At 42.5% G+C, this 23,763-nt stretch overlaps 2 protein-coding genes across 2 annotated transcripts; both read right to left on the bottom strand.

The window, feature by feature from the left end:
• Positions 1–55: 55 nt before the first annotated feature.
• napbb (N-ethylmaleimide-sensitive factor attachment protein, beta b) lies at positions 56–6,593 on the bottom strand. Its single transcript, XM_061812105.1, has 11 exons — positions 6,386–6,593; positions 5,699–5,778; positions 5,408–5,524; positions 4,915–4,961; positions 4,675–4,752; positions 4,529–4,584; positions 4,010–4,094; positions 3,763–3,867; positions 3,619–3,687; positions 3,488–3,538; positions 56–2,110 (listed from the first exon to the last, which is right to left on the bottom strand). Exons 1-11 carry the CDS (start codon positions 6,484–6,486, stop codon positions 2,009–2,011), a joined length of 891 nt encoding a protein of 296 aa, XP_061668089.1. The 5' UTR covers positions 6,487–6,593; the 3' UTR covers positions 56–2,008.
• A 534-nt stretch (positions 6,594–7,127) lies between these two features.
• Positions 7,128–23,679, bottom strand: gpcpd1 (glycerophosphocholine phosphodiesterase 1). The gene is made up of 20 exons (XM_061812234.1): positions 22,782–23,679; positions 22,054–22,130; positions 21,419–21,509; positions 21,233–21,317; positions 19,210–19,285; positions 18,632–18,673; positions 17,759–17,882; positions 16,424–16,673; positions 16,191–16,353; positions 15,999–16,128; positions 14,981–15,035; positions 14,807–14,902; positions 14,581–14,655; positions 14,457–14,496; positions 14,319–14,377; positions 14,181–14,246; positions 13,966–14,102; positions 13,198–13,333; positions 12,936–13,096; positions 7,128–8,590 (listed from the first exon to the last, which is right to left on the bottom strand). The coding sequence occupies exons 2-20, from the start codon at positions 22,100–22,102 to the stop codon at positions 8,386–8,388; spliced, it is 2,040 nt and encodes a 679-aa protein (XP_061668218.1). The 5' UTR covers positions 22,103–22,130; positions 22,782–23,679; the 3' UTR covers positions 7,128–8,385.
• Positions 23,680–23,763: the final 84 nt, after the last annotated feature.

Genomic DNA, 23,763 nt, shown 5'->3' with positions numbered 1-23,763 from the left:
AAACCGCTCACTATGTTTTGTAGCTAGTGCTAACATTTGTAGGTAAACATGTCTTGGCATTTTGATTAGTGCTGTGAGTTTCCAATAAACGTTGGTTTGCGCGCCTATAAAGGGTAAAAATGATCAGCAAGGAAGGCGTCACGCCAGTGTGACGGTCTGAGGGCTCCGGGGGCTGAAAAGTCTCCTTGTGATTAACGCACATGCGTGTATATTTGGTAAACTTCCGGGCAGTCTGAAACATCCCCGTGCATGCTTCAATATGTGCCATTTAACAACTTGTCGCCGAGTGTTCACGTTCGCAATGGACATCTCAGAAAGACGACCACAGCAAACGTACATATATATGTTTATGTTTTTATCAACTTTTGTTTTAAGGTTGGGGTTAGGACATAACATGTTAGCTCCCTCTATGTAGAAGAAGGGGAACTATGAGACTGGGGGTTTTCCCAGTAAGCGACTACTACTACGTACCGAGTTCCCCTGTTAGTAATGCACGCGCATTAATCACAAGGAGACTTTTCAGCACGGGGGAGCGCTCAGACCGCCACACGGGTCGCAATCTGCTGTATGCCGACATCAGGGCACTAACGCTGAAGGGTTGTCATTTCTATGCCGAACTACTGGAGTTTTACAACAAATGCAAGACTTGGTGCACAAAACTGCTGCGGCGCATCATAGGGATAGAATACAACTTTATTGTCCGTTCACACATTTAATTTTTTTCTTAAAGATTCGGAAGAAGCTGGATACTTTGGTGAGTTGAGGGAGTGGGGGCATGCTTAGTGGGGGTGGGGGGGGGGGGGGGGGGGGGCTGGGGGAGAACAAACTGAGATGACATCGCTCTCGACATGGCCGCTTAGCAGTCAGCATTGAAACTGGACAAAATCAAAAATAAATCAAACAATCCTGAGGTACCACAATCACGTCGGGAGGAAATAATAACGCGTCTGATAATATGTTTAACAGTCCCTTCGATGCGTTTCTGAACTTTCCGAACTACATTGTGATCATGAATGTATTTATGGATAAACTACAATGCCCATTAAAATGATTGCTCCTAACACTTCACAATTTGAAATGCGAGTGATTTTAGAGCCTTTTGCAACGTTTTAATTGGCTTTGTTCACCTTCATTTTGTTGCAAAGGAGGAAGCGTCTTATACAATAAAGAAACGAGATTGGGGAAGACCTGCGTGTGACCGGCGATCAGCTAGCTGCCTCTCACAGTCCTCACTCAATGCGTCTTTTTCTGGATTTTGCGAAGCACTATCGCAACACCGCAAATGCCGCCGCTCGTATTGAGTGACTGATCGGTATCGATCACGTTACTCGGGTTCGTCTTATGAACCGCAGTTGAGTGACTGATACTGATCGATAATTATGTTTCTCACCAATGAAAAAAAAACACCTTTTTCAAAATTCAGATTTACCCACCTTAAATATTTATCGGAATCAGTGATAGCGGCGCTGTATCTACCCGGTATTGGATTGACACCAAATGTCGGGCGCTATGCAAAAAAAACCTGAAAACGGTCATGAAAATTAATTTGGATGAAGCCAAGATGGGAGATGCTGCTTCCATGCATTTACCTGGTACTGGGTTGCCACCAAATCTTGTGGTATCGCGCAGCGCGACAGAGAAAAGCCTGAAAAAGATGCATCAAGTACGTGATGTCGTACCGGAATAGCGGCGACGCTGTGAGCGCTCGGCGTGGGTGTCGTAGTCCCGATTCTGGATGGTCACGTCGTACACGTCATGGAATGTTCACAAAAAAAAAAAAAAAAAAAAAGACTAACGTGGCGAAGTTGGTAAAAAGGTTTGCAGCAGTCCTCCACGTGATAGGATCTTTACATTCCGACTGGATTCGGAGGGTTGTATTACTCTAAAGCGGTGCTGTGTTGTGTACGTGTATGAATGTGTGTGCAAGTGTGTGGGTGATTGGGTGGGGTGATGTGTGGCGAGGGGGGACCATGCGCTGACTCGTTTTGTCCCGTGCCTCCGCTCGCTCTCATTTGAGGTCTCCCTCGTCGCCCTGGATGGTCTTTTTGATGCGCAGCAGCAGCGCGGTGTGCCACTGGTCCAGACGTGAGATGGAGTCAAACTCCTTCACCTGCAAGACGGAGGGAGGGAGGAGGGAAGTCAGAGATGAGTCAAGATTGTCACCGGGATGTAACATTTGCCATCATTTCAACATACCATAATTTCCGGCCTACAAGCCGCGACTTTTTTCCACACGCTTTCAACCCTGGGGCTTATGCGGTGATGCGGCTAATTTGTGCGTTTTTTCTAACGGCCACCAGGGGGCACTCGAGTGGAAAACGCAAGAGTGAGACCAGTGGAATATATGTGCCGAGGAAGTGACTTTTACCGGTTTGTTTGTTTTTTTTTTTTTAACCGTTCCCGTTAGCGCTGTGCTAGCGTGTTGCTGCCACGTCTCAGTGAATTTTACCCGTATGTTTTTTTTTTTTAACCGTTCCCGTTAGCGCTGTGCTAGCGTGTTGCTGCCACGTCTCAGTGAATTTTACCCGTATGTTTTTTTTTTTTAACCGGCCCTGTTGGTGCCGCGCTAGCGTTAGCGCCACGCTAGCTGCTGTGTTAATGCCGTATCTCAGTGATTTAGGCATGTTTTTTTATAAGTGGCTCTGTTAGTGCAGTGCTACCGTGTTGCTACTGTGTAGCTGCCATAGCTGTTTTTTTTTTTTTTACCGGTATGTTTTTTTTTAAACCATCCCTGTTGGTGGTATGTTATAAGCTAAGCTAAGGTATTAAAACATTGAAAACTCTTGTGTGTACCGTCTTTCTTTGTAAATATCTCGTGTTTCAATGTGGGCAGCTGCGCCTTATGTATGTACCAAATGGTATTTCCTTTCCAAATGTACTGGGTGAGATTTATAATCCGGTGCGCTCTGTAGGCCGGAAATTACGGAAATTACGGAAATTGAGCAAATTAATGCACAACTTTGCTGTTAAGGCAGGGCGTTGGCGCCAAGCGGCCAAAAGGCTTTCCGCCCTCCTGATTTTTAACTCTTTTGCATGTGTGTCACATTTAAATGTTTCCCATCATCAAATTGAAAAAGTCAAATATAACACAAGTAAACACAAACTGGAATTTTCAAATGAAGGCTATTGTTATTAAAGGAGAAATTTGCCCAAGGTAATGTGTTAAAGTGACATCTCAGATGAAAGAGAAAGTTTGTACGGTACGTTGAGAAAGAGCTAAGTTTAGCTTGGGTTGTTAGAGGAGTATCTTTCCACTTTGTGTGTGTGCGCACACACAAACACGCACGCCCGGTGGGCAATTATTCTAAATCAAATCAACTGTAATCGATGTATGTTTCACAGTAATGTAAAATTGGTTTCAAATGATATTTAACCTTTTTGAGTCTATTTACTGTTTACAGGATTGATATATGTAATTGTAAATATTTTTGTGCGGGAATCTCAATTACGAGCTCGTGTTTGAAGGAACTGCACAAATCTCCCTTACCGCCTCTGTGAAGGCCTCGCTGTTCTGTTCCTCATGAGCCTCAAGCAGTTTCTTCAATTAATAAAAAAAATACAACAGCAAAATGTTATTATAACTAAAATGATGAGAACTTTCAGCTGATTGGTCTCTACCTTCAACAGTTTGCACTCTCTGGAGTCAGAGAAAGCTGGGAACATCTCCTCGTACTTCTCCACAGCGATCTGCAGGGAGACACGGGGATGAGATAACATCCCACGAGAAGCTGCGGAAAGGAACTTGCAAAACGACACGCTTGCCTTGGCGTTGAGCTCGTCCACGATGAAATGACACAGCGCCGCTTTGAAGAAATACTCCTTGGCGCTATACTTAAGGAGCGGGTTGTCCATGGTGTTGGCGCCGACCTTCAGAAACATAAATCCTCATCTACACGTACACGCTCATATTGACCACAGTGCAAGTAAAGTATACATTTTTATTAGTGTCCCACAAGGCTCAATGCCGTGCCCCATTTGTTTCCCCAAACCGTATGGCTATCTTTTTTACCTGCTCATAGATCTCAATAGCTTTCTGGTATTGCTCCAACTGAGCACAGTAGGCCCCCACCTTCAGCAAACACTTGTTGGCCGAACTGCAGGAAGAAAGCAAGTCGTAACGTAAAAAAAAAAAAATATGGGATGTCCTCAGACAAAGAGTCGGAACCTAAGCTTACACTTTTCTGGAATGGGGGTCAATTGAACGTATAGATTTTTTAAAAAATGGTTGTGCGAGCAGGTTAACAAAAGTCAAAATAAAGATGAGAAAAACATCAAAAACATCCTTGCCGAGGAGAGAAATACTTTGAAACAGTAATTTCAATTAATTTTACTTACAATTATCCCTAAAGCAAAGCAAATTTAGGCTAAATGAACTCTGTTTGCTCCACATTTATTCTAAGCATAATTGGTGTTATTTTATGATTTATCAACATGTAGGTAAGGTACATTAATCAATATATAAAAGCAATTTGTCCAGTACAGCCCTTTATTTTTCTTCCATTCTAATATGGATTTCTAAATGGAATACCTGTTTGATTCCTCTCCCTTGTAGTAATCCGCCGCTTGCTCGTAATGTGCAATCGCCTTTGGAGAAGACAAACAAATATATACAAATTATATGTCACGTTCTCACGCAATAGTGCCTCATAATTCCATAATAAATTCTACATGTACTTTTTCAATGTCCACCAGGTCGGCCTCGTATACTTCGGCTATACTGATGTGATGTTTGGCGGCGATGGTGAATCTTCCCTGGAAGTGATTGTTTGACTTCAATGAATTATTTTGTAGTTAAATGAATACCACTCTAAATTTTGTATTATTATCATTTAAGACAGCTTTTTTTAGAAAATTGAATATCGATATCTTGCCTACTTCGTGAAGTACTTGTTAGTGCGTATTCTGCTTTCTTACCATGTCTGTGTAAATATCGATGGCGGCATTTAAACACTTGATTGCCTCTTTTGACAGCATAAAGAAGAAGAAGAGGAGGAAGCGGAGGAGGGAAATGTGAAGACATGAAAAGAGTTAGTTGACATGACAGGACAGAAGTTAAAAAGCAAAAGAGAAATAGACACAAAATGGCTGCCGGAAGACAACAAATTGCGTACAGTAGAAATTTCTGAGGGGCATATTTTACTAATACACCTGTACAAGAGTTAATGTTAAAATGTAACTGGATAAAAGGTGAGGTTATATGACCTCAGCAACTGGACCCTGGAACATATTAGTTCCATTTTCTATTATTTTGCTCAATAAGAAAACGTTGATCGTATTGGACCATAGAGGCCTTATTGTAGTTTGCGTTGGAAATCTACTCATTCACTAATGGCGGTAACGTGCGCTAATCTGGATCATTCCATGAATTGGGAATTTCGCGTTGATGTCTTCGATCCGTAATTCTCACCGTTGGGGTCAGACTTCTTGTACGCGTTGCCGGCGTCGATGAAACTGGTGGCGCAGTCGTGTTTGTTCTGCAGCTGCATGTGAAGATGCGCCGCCTTGCAAAAGGCTCCGCCGGCAGCTAAAACAAAAATGTTTAAAAAAGTGAGTTATTTAGGATTTACTACTATGAGTCAGCATTAACTTGACGGCACCTTCGTAAAGTGATGCGGTGTGCAAAAAAAAAAAAAAAAAAAAAAAAGAAAGAATATGCAGATGGGTTTTTTTGTGTTTATTATTCATGTTGTTATCTCACCGCTCCAGTTCTTAGCCATCTTGAACATGTTGGCCGCTCTGCAGTACATCTCGCAGGCCTCCTCCACTTTGTGATGTCCTCTGTGCAGAAAATAGAGGGGGCGGGGTAATGGATACATAAGGTGTCAATAAATCATTGCAGAGTGTAACAAATTAATCGACATAAAACCTCTGCAGAGTTAAGCGTGATAGTAATTATAATAAACGATGGAGCTATTATCATGGTAGGGGGAAATGACATTACTGCAGTGTCAGCCACAGAATTAACAGCTCGAATTAAATCAAATACTACATTAAAATTTGCTTTTTAGAATGACATCACAAATTCAAATATTTTAAATGCGAAAGCTGCCATTTTAAAAGCTCAATATTCCGATTGATTAATGAGGATGTGGTTGCGTGTTTTTTTTTTAAAAAGAATTTACGTGAAGTGAGTCGGTAGTTGCCGAAAAGGAGAAAAAATGTCGTGAAAAAGTAAAAATAAATAAATACAATTGCAAGCTAGCTCATTAGCATTAGCGACAGAGTAAATGATGAGTTGCATAAATAACGAGCATTGACGCTTCAGGTTTTTTGGGGGGAAAGGGGGGTATTAAAAAAAAAAGGTTACACGGGAGGGGGAGGGGGGGGGACGGGCTGTCTGCCGACAATGTTGCCAAGGTAATATATCACGCCACTGCTTCCTTACCCGCCGAACATCCCTCCCAAAAAAGAGCCCGACGACTTGACTTTCTTGTCGGCGTCAGCCATGAGCTGTATGGCTTCTTTTTCTTTCCCGCTGTTGTCCATGTTTTTCACTCGACGTATTTCGAAGCAGGAAAAAAAAAACCGCAGAGGATTGAGTTGTGCGGAGGGATTACAGGCGGTGGGGGCTCACTATGGCAGTGTGTCTGTCATCCCGCTCGTGGCGCATTGTGGAAGTTGTAGTCCTTTTCCGTTCCCGAGCCGACAGAGAACTACAACTCCCAGCTCAATGTTACTCAAACACGTTTTAATATGCGTGGAAGTCACGATAACGTCTTTTTTAAGCCTTATATTTTATTCCAAACCTGATTTCTTATAGACGCCTGAGAATATATCCCAAATATAAAATAAAAAACGCAAACACAAACATTAAGTAGCTGACAATTCCTGCCAGCAGATGGCGCCAGACGATTAAAACTTTCGACAGTGCCGTGCACATTTGTTAGTAGATGAAATGTAAAATATTAACGCACATTTATAAGACAAAAAAAATTGATATATATCGCGGTCTGCCTAGTCTCCGGCCATTTTGACTCATTTAAATTACCGAATACAGCACAGCTCCTTCTAAACATTACATTTTTACCCGACATGTATAGTAATTCAAACTATATTTACTCGTGTAACTTGGCTCTTGGGCTGGAAATAAGTAAGCACGTACACACACAAGAAAAGGAGAAGAAAAACAGGTTCTGCTTATTTAATTGAATCGATTGCGCTTGTTCACTCCCTGCAGCAACAACTCATTCAGTGTGAATGCAAGCACTTTACATGACATTGCGTGATATACACCACCATGCAATAAAATATGGATGCTATGAAGTACTAAGTTGTGGTTAACTAGACACAATGTAACAGGAATCCCCCACCTTTAAGGCTGCATATCTATCAATCAAAAAGAAACTTAAAACGACCAGACGGAATAAATCATAGAAAAATAGAAAAGGAGTGGAACCCACCAGCACCACTACATTAAAATTGTATCGAGTTTAAAAAGTGACGTGTTGCGGTTTTTACGCTTCAAGTGCCACCAAATGATCATGTGCAGTTCTGAAATTCAGGAAAGCCCCCCCCCCATCATCTGTCAAACGCAAAAAAAAAAAAGAAAAATGAGTTAACTACAAAATAAAAAAGCCGAAATGCTAACACAAGCTGGGCAAAAATATTGGCTACATGCCCAAAATAAACGCAAGAAAATGGCACATCCTGCTCTACTATAACATTACAGTAATCCACCTTTTATGTCACCCATTTTTCTGTTAATTTCTGTTTTATGTTGAAATACACTTATTCTATGTTTAAGAATGTGAGTTCAGTGTGTGGGAAGGGGTATTTTAATGCTCGAATAAACTTATTTTTTATTCAGTTTTTCCGCGTTACTGTAGAAAAAATGATTTGGTCACGGTAAGATACAAATATCTCACCATTCTCGTTTATTACTATGACAATGTGGAATTTTGGTACAGATTTTAGTAAAAAAATTCTGAAAGTTGATGAACATGATTTGCTTCCGCGGGCCGCATAAAATGATACGGCGGGCTGCATCTGGCCCCCGGGCCTTGAGTTTGACCGATGTACAGCTCAGTTCTTTCAATTTTGTGTGCCTGTGAATAAATTTACAATGTTTTTAGAAGTATGTTTAAATGTTTAACGCATGTGAGTGGGATATTTTAAGGCTTAAACTAAAACAATGTAGTTTTATGTGATCTCTCTGAACTGCATAGTCACGGACGGGTCTGCTATCACTCCTGCAGTCAACGGTGGCACTGCATAATGCTCATTAGTCGCATATTAACACATTAATTTCCCTGGTTGATATCAAAACACAGACAAGTCTTCTCTACAATCAAAACGTGCGGTGGCCATTTTGTGCGCGTCGACGGAGGTGCTTGAAAAGTGTGAACTCAAAACACGCTCAGTCCCTTTCGTGAGAACCGGAGAGGGCTACGAGGAGCTGAGGCCCGAGTCGGACTCGGCGCTACCGCTGCAGGCCCGCTCCTTGTTGGCCACGCACGGCACCGTGGAGCACGGTATGGAGTAGCAGGAGCAGGCGGGACTCTTGAGGGTCTCCTCGGTGATGACCTCCCGCAAGGAGTGTTGCTCCTCCACTTGGAAGATGTTGGGCTGCTCTGCTTGGTCCTCGCAGATCCTGGAGAACCCCCCCCCCAAAAAAAAAAAACTGTTTAATATGGTAATGCGACAAACACTTATATTGGCGCATTCTCAAGTGTCTGACTTTCATTAAGCTAGCAATTTGCACTTGAATGATACAAAAATGTATTCATGCGCTCATTTTTGTGTGCCGTAATTTCCGGCCTACAAACCGCAACTTTTTTCCCCACACGGTTTCAACCCTGCGGTTTACGCGGCGATGCGGCCACAAGGGGGCACTTGAGCGGAAGAGGTAAGAGTGAGACCGGTGCAATATATGTGCCGAGGAAGTGACTTTTACCGGTCTGGCCCTGTTATTAGCGTGTTACTGCAGTGTCTCAGTGATTTTTACCGGTATGTTCTGTTTTTTTTTTTTTTTAGCACGGCACTAGCATTAGCGCGGCGGAGCTAGCGTTAACCCTCTGTGTACCGTCTTTGTAAATATCTCGTGTTTCAATGTTGGTTTCAATGTGGGCACTTGCGGCTTTTACACAGCTGTGGCGTATGTATCTACCAAATGGTATTTCCTTTACAAATGTATTGGATGAGGCTTATAACCAGGTGCGCTCTGTAGGCCGGGAATTACGGTAGCCAAGTTTACAGTTAGCTAAAAACAGCGAGCTAGCTAACATTAAGTTCTGCGTGCGGAGGTTTGTGAGTCATGACTATTACGTGAGTTTTCTTATCATTCATAAATTCATTACTCAACGTTGATCTGCTTGTGTCATTCATTATTGCATGAATATCATTCTTATGGGAACTCTATGACAGGAAAATCCAGATTTCCCTCCGTTATTTAAGGGTTACAAGTCCAAGAATTCAATGATAACCAGACAATGGCGATCGCTGTCAGAAAGAAAGGAAAAGCCGTTATGCTCATGAGCATGACGCATCATAGCAAAGGGGTGGATGAAGATGCTACAAAAGAAAAAAAAAAATCCAGGTCACCGCATTCCAAACCCACACAAAAGGAAACGTAGACACATCAACAGATGCAAACAGGAGAAAAAGCGCTGGCCTTCGATGCTGCGGTACAACATTCTTGACATCAGCCTGCCGAATGCTTACAAGAGTTGCATCACCAATGCACGACGCCGCTTATGCAAAAGGCTCCCGAAGAACTTGACCACAGCGGAAATGAGGAGGCAAGTGGAGGTTCCCCCCAACTGCAAATGCCGATTGCAACCGAGGCAACGAGAAGGTGTGGTGTGAAAAAAGCCAAAACAAAAGGAAGCACCAGAGAGGCCCAAAGAAAGAAAAACAAGTCTCGGATCTGCCCGATCGACAAAGACGGCGATTTGGAAAATGCAATGTACCTGTCTGCAATGATCACAGCCGGGAACTAGTACTTTCTGCGGGACGGCACGGCTCAGGTAGCGAGCGTGGTCGGTCGTCTTCGCAACCCGAAGGTTGTCGGTTCTATTCTGAGCCCCAACGGGCTCCTTGACAATGCTGCATCGTCGTGAGACGCACGACAAGAGTATTGAAGTGTTTCCGAGATGGATAAGTGGTTTGCAAGCCCAGATCTATTGTGCTCACCGTGTCCTCTTCCATGATAATATTCAGATATCATGAGTTCAGACAAATACTTTTGTCTCTCACCTGGCAAGCATCTTCCACTGACACTTCAGCCCTTGGGGCGTGAGCCATCCAAAAATATTTGTCTGAAGACTTGAAATCTAAAACTTATCAAATCAAAGTCTGTTTACCCATTTACTTTGCCACCAATTCCGAGTCCAACGTGACAAAAAAATGAAGCGCGTTACACACACACATCCAGCCGTGAGCGACTTCGGCTCACAAGTTACACACACACGTTCATACACATGCCATCCCCACGCACGCACACAGATTGTTCCATCAGCCCGTCGTGCATCTAAGGGTTAATTAATTATGCACTTAAAGCGCGTGCGCTTTAGTATCGTGTAGCAGCTACAGTAAGTATCCCAAATGGTACGGGCAGAAAGCTGTTGAGCTTTTAAGCTTTTAAAGTAAAGCGAGCCTGTAATCCTTTTAAGGACGATCATTTTTAACACCGCCGCAGAGATCAAAGCCGAGGGTTTGTTCTTGAACGTGCACGATCGCGCTTTTTCAAGTTCGCTCTGTGAAGGCAGAACTCTCAACTTGGCTCACTCATTAGATCCACGTACAGTACAACCTCGGTTCTCGACCGCAATCCGTTCCAGAAGGGCGGTTCGAGAACCGATATTTGCCACTTCTGCGTACAGAGGCTGCGTTATACACAATAACAACGCGCGTCCTGGAGCGGCTGGTCGGGACGCACGCGTTACGTTATTTCCGTTTTTTTTTCGCGGTGCGTTCGAATTCACAATAACAAGGCGCGTCGTGGATCAGCTAGTCGGGCCGCGCGCGTTATGTTGTTTACGGCTTTTGTCGCAGGCGTTCGAGTACCGATTTTCGTGCGAAAACTTCTACTTCTTTGTCTTTTGGCTTGTCCGTAGGCGTCGCCATCAAGAAGCAAAAAAAAAAAAATCAGTTCGAGAACGGAGACGTTCGAGAACAGAGTATTCACTGTTGTTGTCCAAAGCTTGGCCGCTGAGGGCCATTTTGTGTCCGGTGGCTTTTCTAGTGGAAAAAAATGCATGTAAGATACCAAGTGCCTCATGCAAGCCATTCATTCGCGTTTGAAGCAACCCAGCCATCAGTAAGGCATGCCAGGGTCCATATGCTTTGGCAAAAAGAAATGATAAGACAAGGCAGTTGACCCACCATTTCAGTTTACCCCCAATGCAACTATTGTGGATTCATAAATCAAGAGTCAACTGTCTTGCGTTATCGTCAAGAAAGAAGCTCTTGCTTTTAAATGTTATGCGCATCCAACCGCTAGAACGGCAGAGAGACTTTACAGCAATCTGAGGGACTTGACTCAGAATTTGGCAGGAAGACGTCTGTAATTCTGGTGGTGGAAGAAAAAAAAAAAAAGAAGAGTTAACACAAAAGCCTTTGGAAAATGTTGAACTTCTAGATGCGGAGGAATGCAGAGAGGTCGCTCGTAGGTTTTGATTTTCTTGTCTGTTATGACGAGAATGAGGACGTGGAGAAGTCACTGTTGCGAAAACTTGAAGTGAAACAAACATAACCTGCTGAGGACGCAGCTTTTCACCACTGCTCTTTGACCTAATCTTGAATGAATACAAAACCGACTGGAATGGCGCAGGACCGCCGCTAAAGCCAAACATCTCTCAGAAATCCGCTATCTGCGCAACATACTTCTGCATTCTGCAAACCAGTTAAAAGCACCGCCTCGTCGTTTCGGTAAACGGGGAAGGGGATTTTTTTTTTCCCCCCTACAGAAGATGTCTCCGCAGTGCCACCAAGGATGACCATAGATAGTGCTTAGGCTACTGCCATGTTTACATGTATCGTATTTGAATAAATAAATGACATATATATCTAATGTTTATCCGAAAATACCAGTCATGAAGATAACAAAATTTTTAGCAAGCTAGGCTTCATGTCATCAACCCATAGCATACACACGAAGTCAGCTATCTGGACTTCCTCGTTGGTTATCTCATGGTCCACATATAGAATATTGCCGTGAAATGTCGCGCAATGTTGTTCTACTCCAAACCTGTTGGAGGCGATAGTGCAAACAATAATTTAGTCTTCATAATCATGGCACGGGTCCTCATGTGGGTCTGTTATTTTTACAAATTAATAAACAATCTAAAGCAGGGGTCTCCAACTCAATTTAACTTGGGGCGGCTGGAGGCGGAGTCTGGCTGAGGCTGGGCCGCAGCCTCAGCGCACGTGAATTTATGTGGAATTAAAATTAGAAATTTAAAAACAATCCTGTCTTCTCAAACACACAATAAGATGAAGGACGCTGGTGTTTACAACTTGTGTGTATAACCTCTATAAAAAAAAAAATAATTAAAAAAAAAAACTCTCCTTGGCAACGCTGCTGTAACTTTCTCATTGAAAATTGCTTGCGTCAAGCCCGGTCGATGTCACACGCCTGATAGCCATCTCTCCCACCGTGATTGGTCTGCTCCGCACACAACAATGTAAACATGCCATCTATATAAAACCCAAGGGCCGCGGTGCCATTATACTTTCATATTAAGGTGGGGGCCGCAAAATATCATCTCGCGGGCTGTAAATGGCCAGCGGGCCGCATGTTTGAGACCCCTGGCCTAAAGTATTATTCTAAATAGTTTAAGAACATTAATGATACAATGTTTACATAAAACTATGCCTGTTTCTTCCTGCCGATCAGCGAAAATATGTGTCCTGCGACCAGTCTAGATTGTACACAGTCTTAAGTCAGCAGATATTAAATTGATTGAAAAAACAAATACAAATAAAATCTGTTTTACCGGTCATAGATGAGTCCATCAATGCCTTGCTCTCTCAGCTTCCTCCTGTTCTCGTGCTCGTTGTTGTCATCACCCCAGCAGAAGACCACCAGGCCTTTGCCCTGCGCCTCACCAATGAGGCTCACATTGGTCAGCAACTCCTCGGTGTGGGCGCTGATGCCCTGGACGACACGTTTGTTGACATTCTTGAGCCCGATGCCAAACACGGGAATATTGCTGTTCTGTTATGGAAAAGGAGGCTTGTGGTTGGGGGGGTTCGTACCAGGATGTCCTCACTCTGAGCGAAGCTCATGGCGATTTCCGTGGTCTGACAGCGGATGTCCATCAGCTCTGGATACTTCTCGGAGATGCCCTGCGTCAGGAAAAGGATGGGGTACTTGTTCTGCTTGCGGCGAACCCTGAGGGATAAACAGACGTCATCGTGACTGTGACATTATATTGTTCCAGACTATTTAGTTATAAACTATTTGCTGAAACCTATGATGAATTTGTTAAAATGCCAGCTTTTAAGTTCCGTTATTTTAACTTGTGTAACCTAATTGGCGAGAGTGAGTCCTAATTACCTGGATTAGGTCATCTAAATTTGTTGAGTTAGTATTTACCCAATTAAGTAGTTGACACCACTTGAGAATACAGTAAAGCCTCGGTTCTCGAACGTCCCCGTTTTCAAACCAAAATTTTGATATTTTCTGCTTTTATTTTTGAACGAAAATTGGTACTCCTAGCCTAGCGTACCCTACTACTAAAGCATACATTTTAAACAAAAAATAAATATATTCCTTAAATTATTCTATTATATATAGTATTTAAAACTATACATGTATTTCTAATATGCAATTTATTATCATGAAAAGCTAAAAAAAATGCTTAAAAAGCCACATTTTTTTAGGGTCGGAACCCATTATTTCTTTTTCCATTCATTGTAATGGTAAACATCGATTCGGTTTTCGAACAAACCACTTCTCAAACTGTTTTCTGGAAGGGATTGTGGTCGAAAACCAAGGCATCACTGTAGGTTGTGTGAGCTTACATGGAGCAGACATCTGGGTCGAAACAAGAGAAGACGACCCGTCGCCTGCCTCCTTCTCGTAGAACGCAGGACAAAATGATGTCTATGAACTTGTTCATATTGAAGTAGGATGACATGTTGCTTTCCCACGACCCGTCCTGTCGGGAGAAACGCTGAAAACTTAAGTCTTCGTGCGCCATTTTAGCTGTTGTGTTTTCAGTTTTTAGATCCGTCACCTTCATCTGACAGATCCACTTGAGCTCGATGTTGAAGCCCACATGTTCTGGAAGTGCCTGGAAAAGCTGCAGCGGGGAGGAGGATGAAGGATTTGAATTAACCAAGTATGCAAAGGAAGTGGTTGATGCTTGTCTCACCTGCGAGAGCGACGGGAAGGGCTGATGCTCATCGATCTCGTCCTCATCCTCCAGTACGTCTGAAACAAAATACTTCTCAGTCAAATGCGTACTGTTAATTGAATTAAATTAGCTTTTGAAAAGAAAAAAAAAAAAGACCTCGGAGATCGCTTCCCTTCATGGCAGTCACATGAGCCAGCTGAGTAAATAATAAACACATACACAAATAAACACCTTGAGAACTACGTGATAAAGTCACAAATCTAGCAAAATTGGCGTTTACCTTCAGAAGCTGCAGCTGATCAAATGTCAGATCTTTCACCGGCACCTCGATGAGCTCCAGTTGATGATCATTTTTCTACAAAAAGGGAGAGCAAATATCCAAGATGAGGTGTCATTTTTCCTCATTCGACATTCTCCTCTAATTTCACACGACTGTAACAGTCACCCCTCGTTGTCGAGATGTTGTGACGTCTTTTAGAATTGCAACTTCAATCCGAGGCTGTTACCTTCTTTTTGGTGGAGATGCAGCACGTGAGGTCGTGGTACACGATGGGCACGGCGTCCTTGGACAGGTGGACGTCGAATTCCACGTAGGCGGCCCCCTGCTCGTTCAAAAAGTATTTTTAAATGGTGTACTGCACAAAAGGTTGCGCTGGCTTCGTCACCATCGATTAACATACGTGCTTTGCGGCACTCTTGAACGAGGCGATGGTGTTCTCTCGGACTCTGTGATGCCTGGAAAACACAAATAGTGCACGTTGAGAAGGTGATAAGCAACCTGTGAGGGTAAATAGTCAAAAGCCCCTTTAACGCAGCAAGTTGTCGGTACGGTGCCTCAGCTGGTAAAGGGTTGGCCTCACAGTTCCGAGGTCTCCGGTTCAATCCCGGCCCCGCCTGTGTGGAGTTTGCGTGTTCTCCCCGTGCCCGCGTGGGTTTTCCCCGGGCACTCCGGTTTCTTCCCACATCCCAAAAACACGCAACATTAATTGGACACTTGGACACTCTAAATTGTCCCTAGGTGTGATTGTGAGTGCAGCTGTTTGTCTCGATGTGCCCTGCGATTGGCTGGCGACCAGTTCAGGGTGTACCCTGCCTCCTGCCCAAAGATAGCTGGGAGAGGCTCCAGCATCCGTGCAACCCTTGTGAGGACAAGCGGCTAAGAAAATGGATGGATGGAATAACATCCTTTGAAAAAACAGACCTTCAAAATAAAACCTTGACAGCATAATAACAGTTTCATAAATTCTTTGGGCCCTTATTTAGCAGTCAATATCTATTTTTATTATGTCACATTTTTGTGCAAACCAAACGTATGAAAACCGGGACAATAAAAAAAAAAGCTGAAAACCAAATTGTGAACCGTATTGTTCGAAAACCAAATCGATTATTTCCCACGTCTGCGTACAAAGGCTGCGTTACACACAATAACAACGCACGTCATGGATCATATGATATTATGATATTTCAAGGTTTTGTAGGGGGCGTTCGAATACCGATTTTCGTTAGAAAAGAGAAGCAAAAAAAAATCTCGAAATTTTCATTTGAAAACTGATTTGTTGGAGAACGGGGACGTTTGAGAACCGAGGCTGTTTTGTACTTTCCAAAATAGCATGAAATTGTTGTGACAGCAGTTTTTTTTGTGAACAGCTGACAAAAAAACTGCAAATGGTGAACCACGGGGGGGTTCAACGCACTTACTTGGCGGCTTGTGTGCTCCCAGCTCCCCGGTGGCCCACGTTGAGGACCCTTCCTTTCTTCCAGTACTTGGCAAAGGTGGCGCTCATGTCGCACTCCAGCCCAGGGATGGGCCTGATCACTAAGTAGTCCACTGCACCACAACAGACAATTGGGCTTCTTCCTCTTCGCTCTCCACGGTTCCGAATTCCTTACCTCGCACTTTGCCGATGGTCTGCCGGGAGTTGCGCGCCATGATGGGCAGCGTGACCAGGCCGTGGTCCCTGCCGCTCTCCAGGAAGGTGGACGAAAGGAGGCAGGCGGTGCCCACGTGCCCTGGATGGACGTCGCCCTGGACCACGTGCTCGCTCAGATCCTCCTGAAAGTCCCGCTAAATTAGAGGAAGCCTTTCAAAGTCATCGTCACCTCGACCCGGGCGATCTTCTTGCCTCAAAGAACTCAAAGGTCAGCTCCAGGTTGTCGGGGTCCATGCTGTGGATGCTGTACTCGGTCCACTGCGAGGGCTCCAGGGCGTAGCCGCACTCGGGCTGCGAGTGGCGGGACTTGTAGCACTTGGGGCTGATCATGCTGATCTCCAGGGTAGTGGGCACCTTGTGCGCTGAGGAAAGGTTGCGCGAGTTCTCCCCCTCCTCGTCCTCCTCGTCCTCCTCCTCAATGCCCTCCAGCGTTAGTTTGATCCTGACGGATGGCCAGTGAGCAAATGGTCACGTCTCATCCACAACTGGACCCGACAGGGAATTGTGTTCAATATTCAGGTTGACATATTGATTTATGTTAGCAAGGACAGTTAGCCTCATCAATTCCCAATTTGAAATGATGCAAAATCCTTGCTAGTTTTGGATTAAAGTTGAAATCTTGGAAATATTGTCAGGGTGCATACCAGTTTTAATTTTTAAAATTCTAATCAGAAACGTTATCATACTAGAGTGAATGATGCAATTTTTTTTTTTTTTTTTTTTTAAATCAAGCTACATTAGAACGTTATGTATTGTATGCTAGCATTGATTGTCAGTCGTGAAACATACGTAGCCCTGAAATTACAACAAGCCCACTGTCAAAAAAAAAAAAAATACCTTGGTGCTAGCATATTAGCATATTTAACATCTGATCAGTTCTCATTGGAAATGGTACCCAACAAGCTAGCAAATGGAAAATCCTCATCAAGGTGCCAAAGCGCATTCCATATTACAATTTAGCATTTCATTCGGTCGTTAACTTTTGCTTGTCCTTTCAAAATACAAATTGAAAGCAGATTTCAAGCCATGATGCAAAATACATTTATGCCAGTTCTGGCCTAAATAAACAAAAGAAACATGGATGCAAGCACACATTTTGCTATTTTTTTCCAGATAAAAACCAAAGAATACAGGGACTGTAATTTCTCAAAACTCTGACCTCCACAAAGATCAGTATTAATGATAACTTTATGAAAAACAAAACAATTACAAATATTAAAAAATACAAAACCTAGCAAAATAGAAATAGATAATTCCGAATATTTTGAGCATACGGATAGCACCAAATTAGTGGTGCGCATTGTAGGGTAGAAGTCAACTTTAGGGGTGCGCATTATACTTCAGGACGCATTATACTCGAGAAATTACAGTATATGGTTTCATTAGACAAGAAGCATTTTTTCACCGGATACAGAAGAGCTCAACGTGCTTGTGTCTCATTTTGTATGGACGACGACGAGTCAGCTCTTGTTTTACTCTTGGCTCAAAAATTTCTCCCAAAACGGTGGGCGTTGAGGTTCAGCCTACCTGAAGCGGGACTTCTTGAATTTCTTCTTGGTGATGGACACCGGAGACGTCTTGGAATAGTGCAGACGCAGGCGAATCTCCGTCTGGCACGTGAGCCAGCCGCTGTCGACGCACTTGGCCCCGTCTGAGGCGGAGGACAGGAAATAAGTTTGTCTACATTGTCTGATGTGGTCGCTGACGGTGAGGATTATCAGATGGTTTCGGGTCTGTGGTATTTAAAGGTTTGGATGTTATAACAAAAAACACACCGTATTGTTATAAAGCTGCAGCATTGCAATTCACACACAAGCAACATCCTCGACGACAAAACAAATCTACTCTGATTGGTCACCTTCACGCAGCTTAATTTGCATCCATCCATCTATTTTCCGAGCCGCTTATCCTCACAAGGTTCGTGGGGAGTGCTGGAGCCTATCCCAGCTGTCAACGGGCAGGAGAACCTGAACACACCCTGAACTGGTTGCCAGCCAATCGCAGGGCACATCGAGACAAACAGCTGCACTCACAATCACACTTAGGGGCAATTTAGAGTGTCCAATTAATGTTGCATGTTTTTGGGATGCGGGAGGAAACTGGAGTGCCCAGAGGAAACCCACGCAGGCACAGGGAGAACATGCAAACTCCACACAGGTGGGGCCGGGATCGAACCCGGGTCCTTAGAACTGTGAGGCCAACGCTTTACCAGCTGAATCACCGCGCCGCCTGCTTAATTTTCATGTTACAAAATAAAAACATAAAGACACTTAGTAATATGACAGTAGCTTTTTTTCCTCAATGGTGGATGGGGATATTTTTGCAATAAGGCATTTATTGAGTTCGGATCTTTTTTTTTGTGTTTTTTTTGAGTGGGGGGTGGGGGTCCATTACACTTACTGTGAATTCCAAATTGTCCATCGTTGACACTTAGGTGAAATGCTGCAATGAAGGCAAACAGTATTAGAAGCAGAGTAAAAAAATATATTAAAATTATTTTTTTTTAAATAAATAAATCCAAAGAAGCTCCCATTCATAGTTGCTACTTGACCACTTTAACATTAAATAGCAACAATTAAACAACATGCTCTGAACTTGCTGCCTTGTCTCTTCAACAGCTAAACACCACCAGAAATTGTCATACAAAAAAAAATATCTGTAGGCAACAATAATCATGTAACACTAATATGGGATCAGATGACAAAGGTGTTTTTGCAGCAGGCTTATCTAGAACCAACATGATCCGCGTGAGCAAACACAACGCGGTATTAAGCGTGTGACAGCAAGCAACTATGGCAGCGTTTACTGTGTGACAAAGCTCGTTCCAGAAAGTATCCTTGCTCAACACTTTCATAAGCAACATGTGCTGAACAATCTGCACGGGAAGCTTGCTTCCCCTCGTTCTTTCAAAGCTTTACAGGAAGTTTATCGACACTTTTCCCGAGCCAACCACATGGTGCAGCTGTTGGAATTGATACCTGTGGGGCTCATGGTGCGGGGATGATGATGGCTCTCCCACGCATTGACTATCACCTGACAAGGATCGCCCACAGTCTGCAAGTACAACGTTTGTTTTTGTTTTGTTTTTTTTAACAGGTGTTAATGGACACAGAATAAGTAAAATGCTTCAGTCTGCTCCTCGAGTCAGCTCTGGACCAGACCATCAGTCCTTCGGACGAGGGTGGGGTGCATATCTGAAAAGGGGGGATTTGTTAGAGGAAATGGAAACAAATTACGTCGCAAATACGAGCCTCCCCAAGGGGTCGCTGAGTTCACTTGAAATTAAATATACGTCGCACCTCAAAAAAAAAAAAAAAAAAAAAGATAGCAGACACGACAAGGAAGCGTTAATTACATTTGATGTGACTGCTAGCGCTATGTTACGATAAGACATATTATGCAACATCTGTAAAGCTGCAGGCATAGTATAAAGAGAATGTATTTACAAAGAATTTTGGTTTTGAAGTAAAATGGCTGATAAATTATATCAATAAATAAATGTAAAAAAAAAAACTGAGTGGCAATAAATACATTGAACCTTTTTTTTCCCAAGTATTGTGAACTTAACTAAATTATTGTTTGGATTGCTGCAAATCAAACAAGAGAAGGAGAATTATTATTATTATTATTTTTTTTTTTTTTTAATCAGCTGAATGACACCTCTTACCTCTAAAAATTCGACCCGTATGACAAGGTACCACTGAATTAGCTTATCCGGTTATTTATGGATGCAAAGTATGGACATACAGTATATTTGTAGCCACCTTTAACCTTCAGCAATCATTAAATTTAGATACCAGTAATCTTTCACAAGGATTCACAGGAAGGTGAAGGTCAATATTTAACAACATCGTTACGCGTTATGATTCAGAGATGCATTCGCAGTCACAACAGGGGAAAAACAAGAGTGTCCTTGGGACCTTCCGAGGGGGAAACGCGACATCAGCTAGATTTCGTTTGGCCTTGCGACAGAACAGAAAATATGTGTGAATAGTCATGTTGGCACAAAGTATTTGCTTCAGGGAAGGAACGGGGAGAGGCTCTCGCTTGCATTTTTTACATATGCAACAGAGAAAATACCGTAATTTACGGCCTATATGCCGCAACTTTTTTCCACACGTTTTCAACCCTGCGGTTTATGCGGTGATGCAGCGAATGCGTGCATTTTTTCTAACCACCAGTAGGGGGCACTTGAGCGGAAAAAATAAGAGTGACACCAGTGGAACATATGTGCCGAGGAAATAACTTTTACCGGTATGTTTGTTTTTTAACCGGCTCTGTTAGCGCCGCGCTAGCGTGCTTCTGCTGTTTTTTTTTTTTTTTTTTTTTTTTTAATCAGCCCTGTTCGTGCTACCGTGTTGTTGCGATGTTATGCTAAGTTAATGTATTAAAACTTTGAAAACTCTTTCTGTGTTCCATATTTCTTTGTAAAAATTTTGTGTTTCAATGTGAGTACTTGCAGCTTTTACACAGGTGCGGCTTATGTATGTACCAAATGGTATTTCCTTTACAAATATACTGGGTGAGGCTTATGCGCTCTGTAGGACGGAAATTACGGTAGTTGTTTTTTTTTCCCACCAGAAAAAATTTTGTCTATCATGCACTGCATAACAGGAAAAAATAAAATGTAAATAAAATCAATTTCTTGCTCTCTGATGACTTGTGGTCCAGCGATTAGGGAACAGACAAAACAAAAGTCTACTCAACCTTATTTATACATATATATAAAAACAAAAAAGATGACATGAAACATTAAAAGTTAACTTCTGTTAACATCACACGGCAAATCTCTTCACAATGACCAAAGACGACCATTTTTACATTTCTTGTTCTATGGTTGGACAGCAAAAGCGCTTTTAGACTTCACTACCATCTAACATATTTTCCTGAAAATGTGGTCCAATTTTCAAAATTCAAACTCTCCTTTGCAACTCACACCCGATGACGACTCCAGAAGACATTTCATAATTGAGATCAGAGCGTGAATGTACAACAACTCACGTTGGCATCCAGAAAGAAGCCTTTGAAGTAGCGGTACTTGACCTCGACTCCCCTGGGAATGGAGACCGTTGTTGTCCATGTGTCCCTGATGGAAAAAATGGGGATATTTTAGTCAGGATGGCGGTTAAAAAAAAAAAATTGCTCTTTTGAACGGTTGTAGGGTGGCAAAAACATGCATCCACGAACCCGTCATCGTTTAGAGCATCCAAGATCAACGCTTTTTGGTAGCTCCAGCTGCCCAGGGCCTCCCAGCTCCCAACCACGGCGATCACCTCACCTGAGGAACACGTGGGAGTTACAATTTTAAACTTAAAATACATTGTCATACGTTAAAAAAAAAACACATTCTGCTGTATTCATTATGGCATAATAGAAGACAAAAGAGCTGATTCTGAAATGTTCATAATTTCCAAAACTAATGCAGTGGAACCTTGAGATCAAGAGTTTTATGTGAAAGTCTCAAATTGCCATCTGACCAATTTGACGCATTTTTGTAGGCAAAAATACGTCACCGTTCCAATCAAGTGTGACCTTTTGTGTCTTCATTACAGATCATGCTCTATTTTCACCTTCCTGGGAATCAATTATTGATCCAATTTATGTGAGCCGTTTCACTTAATGTTACCCAATCCCCTACAGAAATAACATTTTGAGAATATTTTTTGCAAATGTAGAGACTGGCATGAACTGGTGCATCTTTGAGCTTGTCGTGTTATGGTTTACACAAAATTTCACGAGTAGGTGAGTGAAGTTTACGAATCAGCGAGGGTTGAGCATATTTGTACTTGATGTTTGTCTTGCGTCGGCCGGGATGAACAAACCTGGACACGTTTCTCCTCTGACAGTCAGGGTCACCTGGGATACCTCCATTGTTGACAGATTTGACGACTGGCACGTGCTAACATGTAGGGGGGAAAAACATTTTTTTCCATGTAAAAATGTCTCACACCTAAATGAAATGTAAATACTGTCAACGGTGCACAGTTACATTTCATATCTGCCAAGTGGTCACAAAATTACACACCATTACTGATGTCGAATTTGTGCCCTAATTTTAATCAGAATTTCCGTGTTATAATGACAGAAGATTCTTCTTCAAAGAGCTTCACTGGTCTTTTAATCCGTAGTTCAAAGCTAATGAGAACCAAAACGTTATCAAGTAGATTTTCTTCAAAGAGCTCCTCAGGTCTTTCAATCCCAAATTCAAAGTTAATGAGAAACAAAAACGTTATCAAGTTTATTTAGTGTTTTATTTCTTCATAACTGTGTTATTTTTAACCACACAATTTAATGCAAAAGGTAAGTATGACAACAATGGGTCCGGATACGGATACATTGCATTTCCATTCACTTCAAAGAGAAATATTATGTTAGTTTCATAACGTTTCGGGCTGCGAAAAGTGGTTACGGAACGAATTAACTTCGTAAACTGAGACTACATTGTAACACGTTTACATTAACAGCGACGGTTTACTTTAAATATATTGCCAAATTACGCGTTATTTGAAGTACTAGGTCGTGTAAAGATAGCATTTTTCAAAAGAATTACCTTCTTATACAGTGATGAAGATCTTCATGTTAGACTGGAGGCCAACTGGTTATGTTACAAAAGCATCTTTATGAATAGTCACGAACATTCTCCCAAGCCTGCCGCGAGCCATTTCCGTCCAACACCGAACACTACCGCTCAAACTTAACTTTTACTTTTTAGCAATGTCGACGTTAAAACCTTAACGCCCGTGTAGGAGCACAAAACAGCCGCGTTTGTCCAACACTGAAGCGTCTGAACTAGCAGTAGCAGCGAAAGACATTACAGAGGTTAGCTCCACTCGCGAGGATTTCAATTTAAAAATTAACCAACGCGCTGAAATGTAACTTTCCTGAAACGCAATCACGATTATTTCATATTTAAAAGAATAAATTAACACGTAAATCGATTTCATGTGCAAATATTGATTTTCAATCATTTTCTTCCACAAAGAACACGCCTGCGGTTTTATTTTGAAAGCCCACGTTGAGGTTGTCAGTCTTGTTTTTTTTCCGGTTTCCCCCCTCCCCACGAATACAGAAACAAGACGAAACCGCCTAGTGCTGGATAACGCTTATCATTTCGAAAGTTAAGGGAAAACACTCGCGTTTTTAGTAACCGAACCGTGTTCACGTGTTTAGTAGCCAAAGTCAAGTGATGTTATAAACTTTTTTTTTGTGTGTGTGCTTTTGTACGGGGGTCAAACGTCAGTCTCGGTCGCCATGACGCGTTAAAGAACCACCGCGGTGGTCGTTCGCCACACTTTCACTTTCTGAAAGCCCAAGTGAGAACACTCTTTGGACTTAGTTGCCGTAATGATGCAAAGTTAAGGTTCCACTCCTCGAAAGCAATTTGTGTAATCGTTATCAAGTTTTAACGTCACCCTTGGATTAGTAATTTAGAAAATGTTTTACGACCCACCATGAATGCAACATTCGTCAGATGGCTTGAATAAACAAACTTTGACATACACTTTAAAAAATTGCCTTTTTGTATAATTTGT

Source organism: Syngnathoides biaculeatus, chromosome 23 (assembly GCF_019802595.1).
Source record: "Syngnathoides biaculeatus isolate LvHL_M chromosome 23, ASM1980259v1, whole genome shotgun sequence".
Taxonomy (NCBI): Eukaryota; Metazoa; Chordata; class Actinopteri; order Syngnathiformes; family Syngnathidae; genus Syngnathoides; species Syngnathoides biaculeatus.
This window is presented reverse-complemented; position numbering and strand designations above follow the sequence as displayed.

What these genes read in the sequence shown, in the direction of transcription:
- napbb (XM_061812105.1), bottom strand. Translation starts at nt 6,486, where the DNA reads ATGGACAACAGCGGGAAAGAAAAAGAAGCCATACAGCTCATGGCTGAC. An exon ending in TTGGGAGGGATGTTCGGCGG is followed by an intron (nt 5,779 to 6,385) that starts GTAAGGAAGCAG and finishes TTTTCTGCACAG; the next exon opens with AGGACATCACAAAGTGGAGG. An exon ending in GAGAGTGCAAACTGTTGAAG is followed by an intron (nt 3,539 to 3,618) that starts GTAGAGACCAAT and finishes TATTAATTGAAG; the next exon opens with AAACTGCTTGAGGCTCATGA.
- gpcpd1 (XM_061812234.1), bottom strand. Translation starts at nt 22,102, where the DNA reads ATGGAGGTATCCCAGGTGACCCTGACTGTCAGAGGAGAAACGTGTCCA. An exon ending in TGACCTTTGAGTTCTTTGAG is followed by an intron (nt 16,354 to 16,423) that starts GCAAGAAGATCG and finishes CGGGACTTTCAG; the next exon opens with GAGGATCTGAGCGAGCACGT. An exon ending in GCATCTCCACCAAAAAGAAG is followed by an intron (nt 14,656 to 14,806) that starts GTAACAGCCTCG and finishes CCCTTTTTGTAG; the next exon opens with AAAAATGATCATCAACTGGA.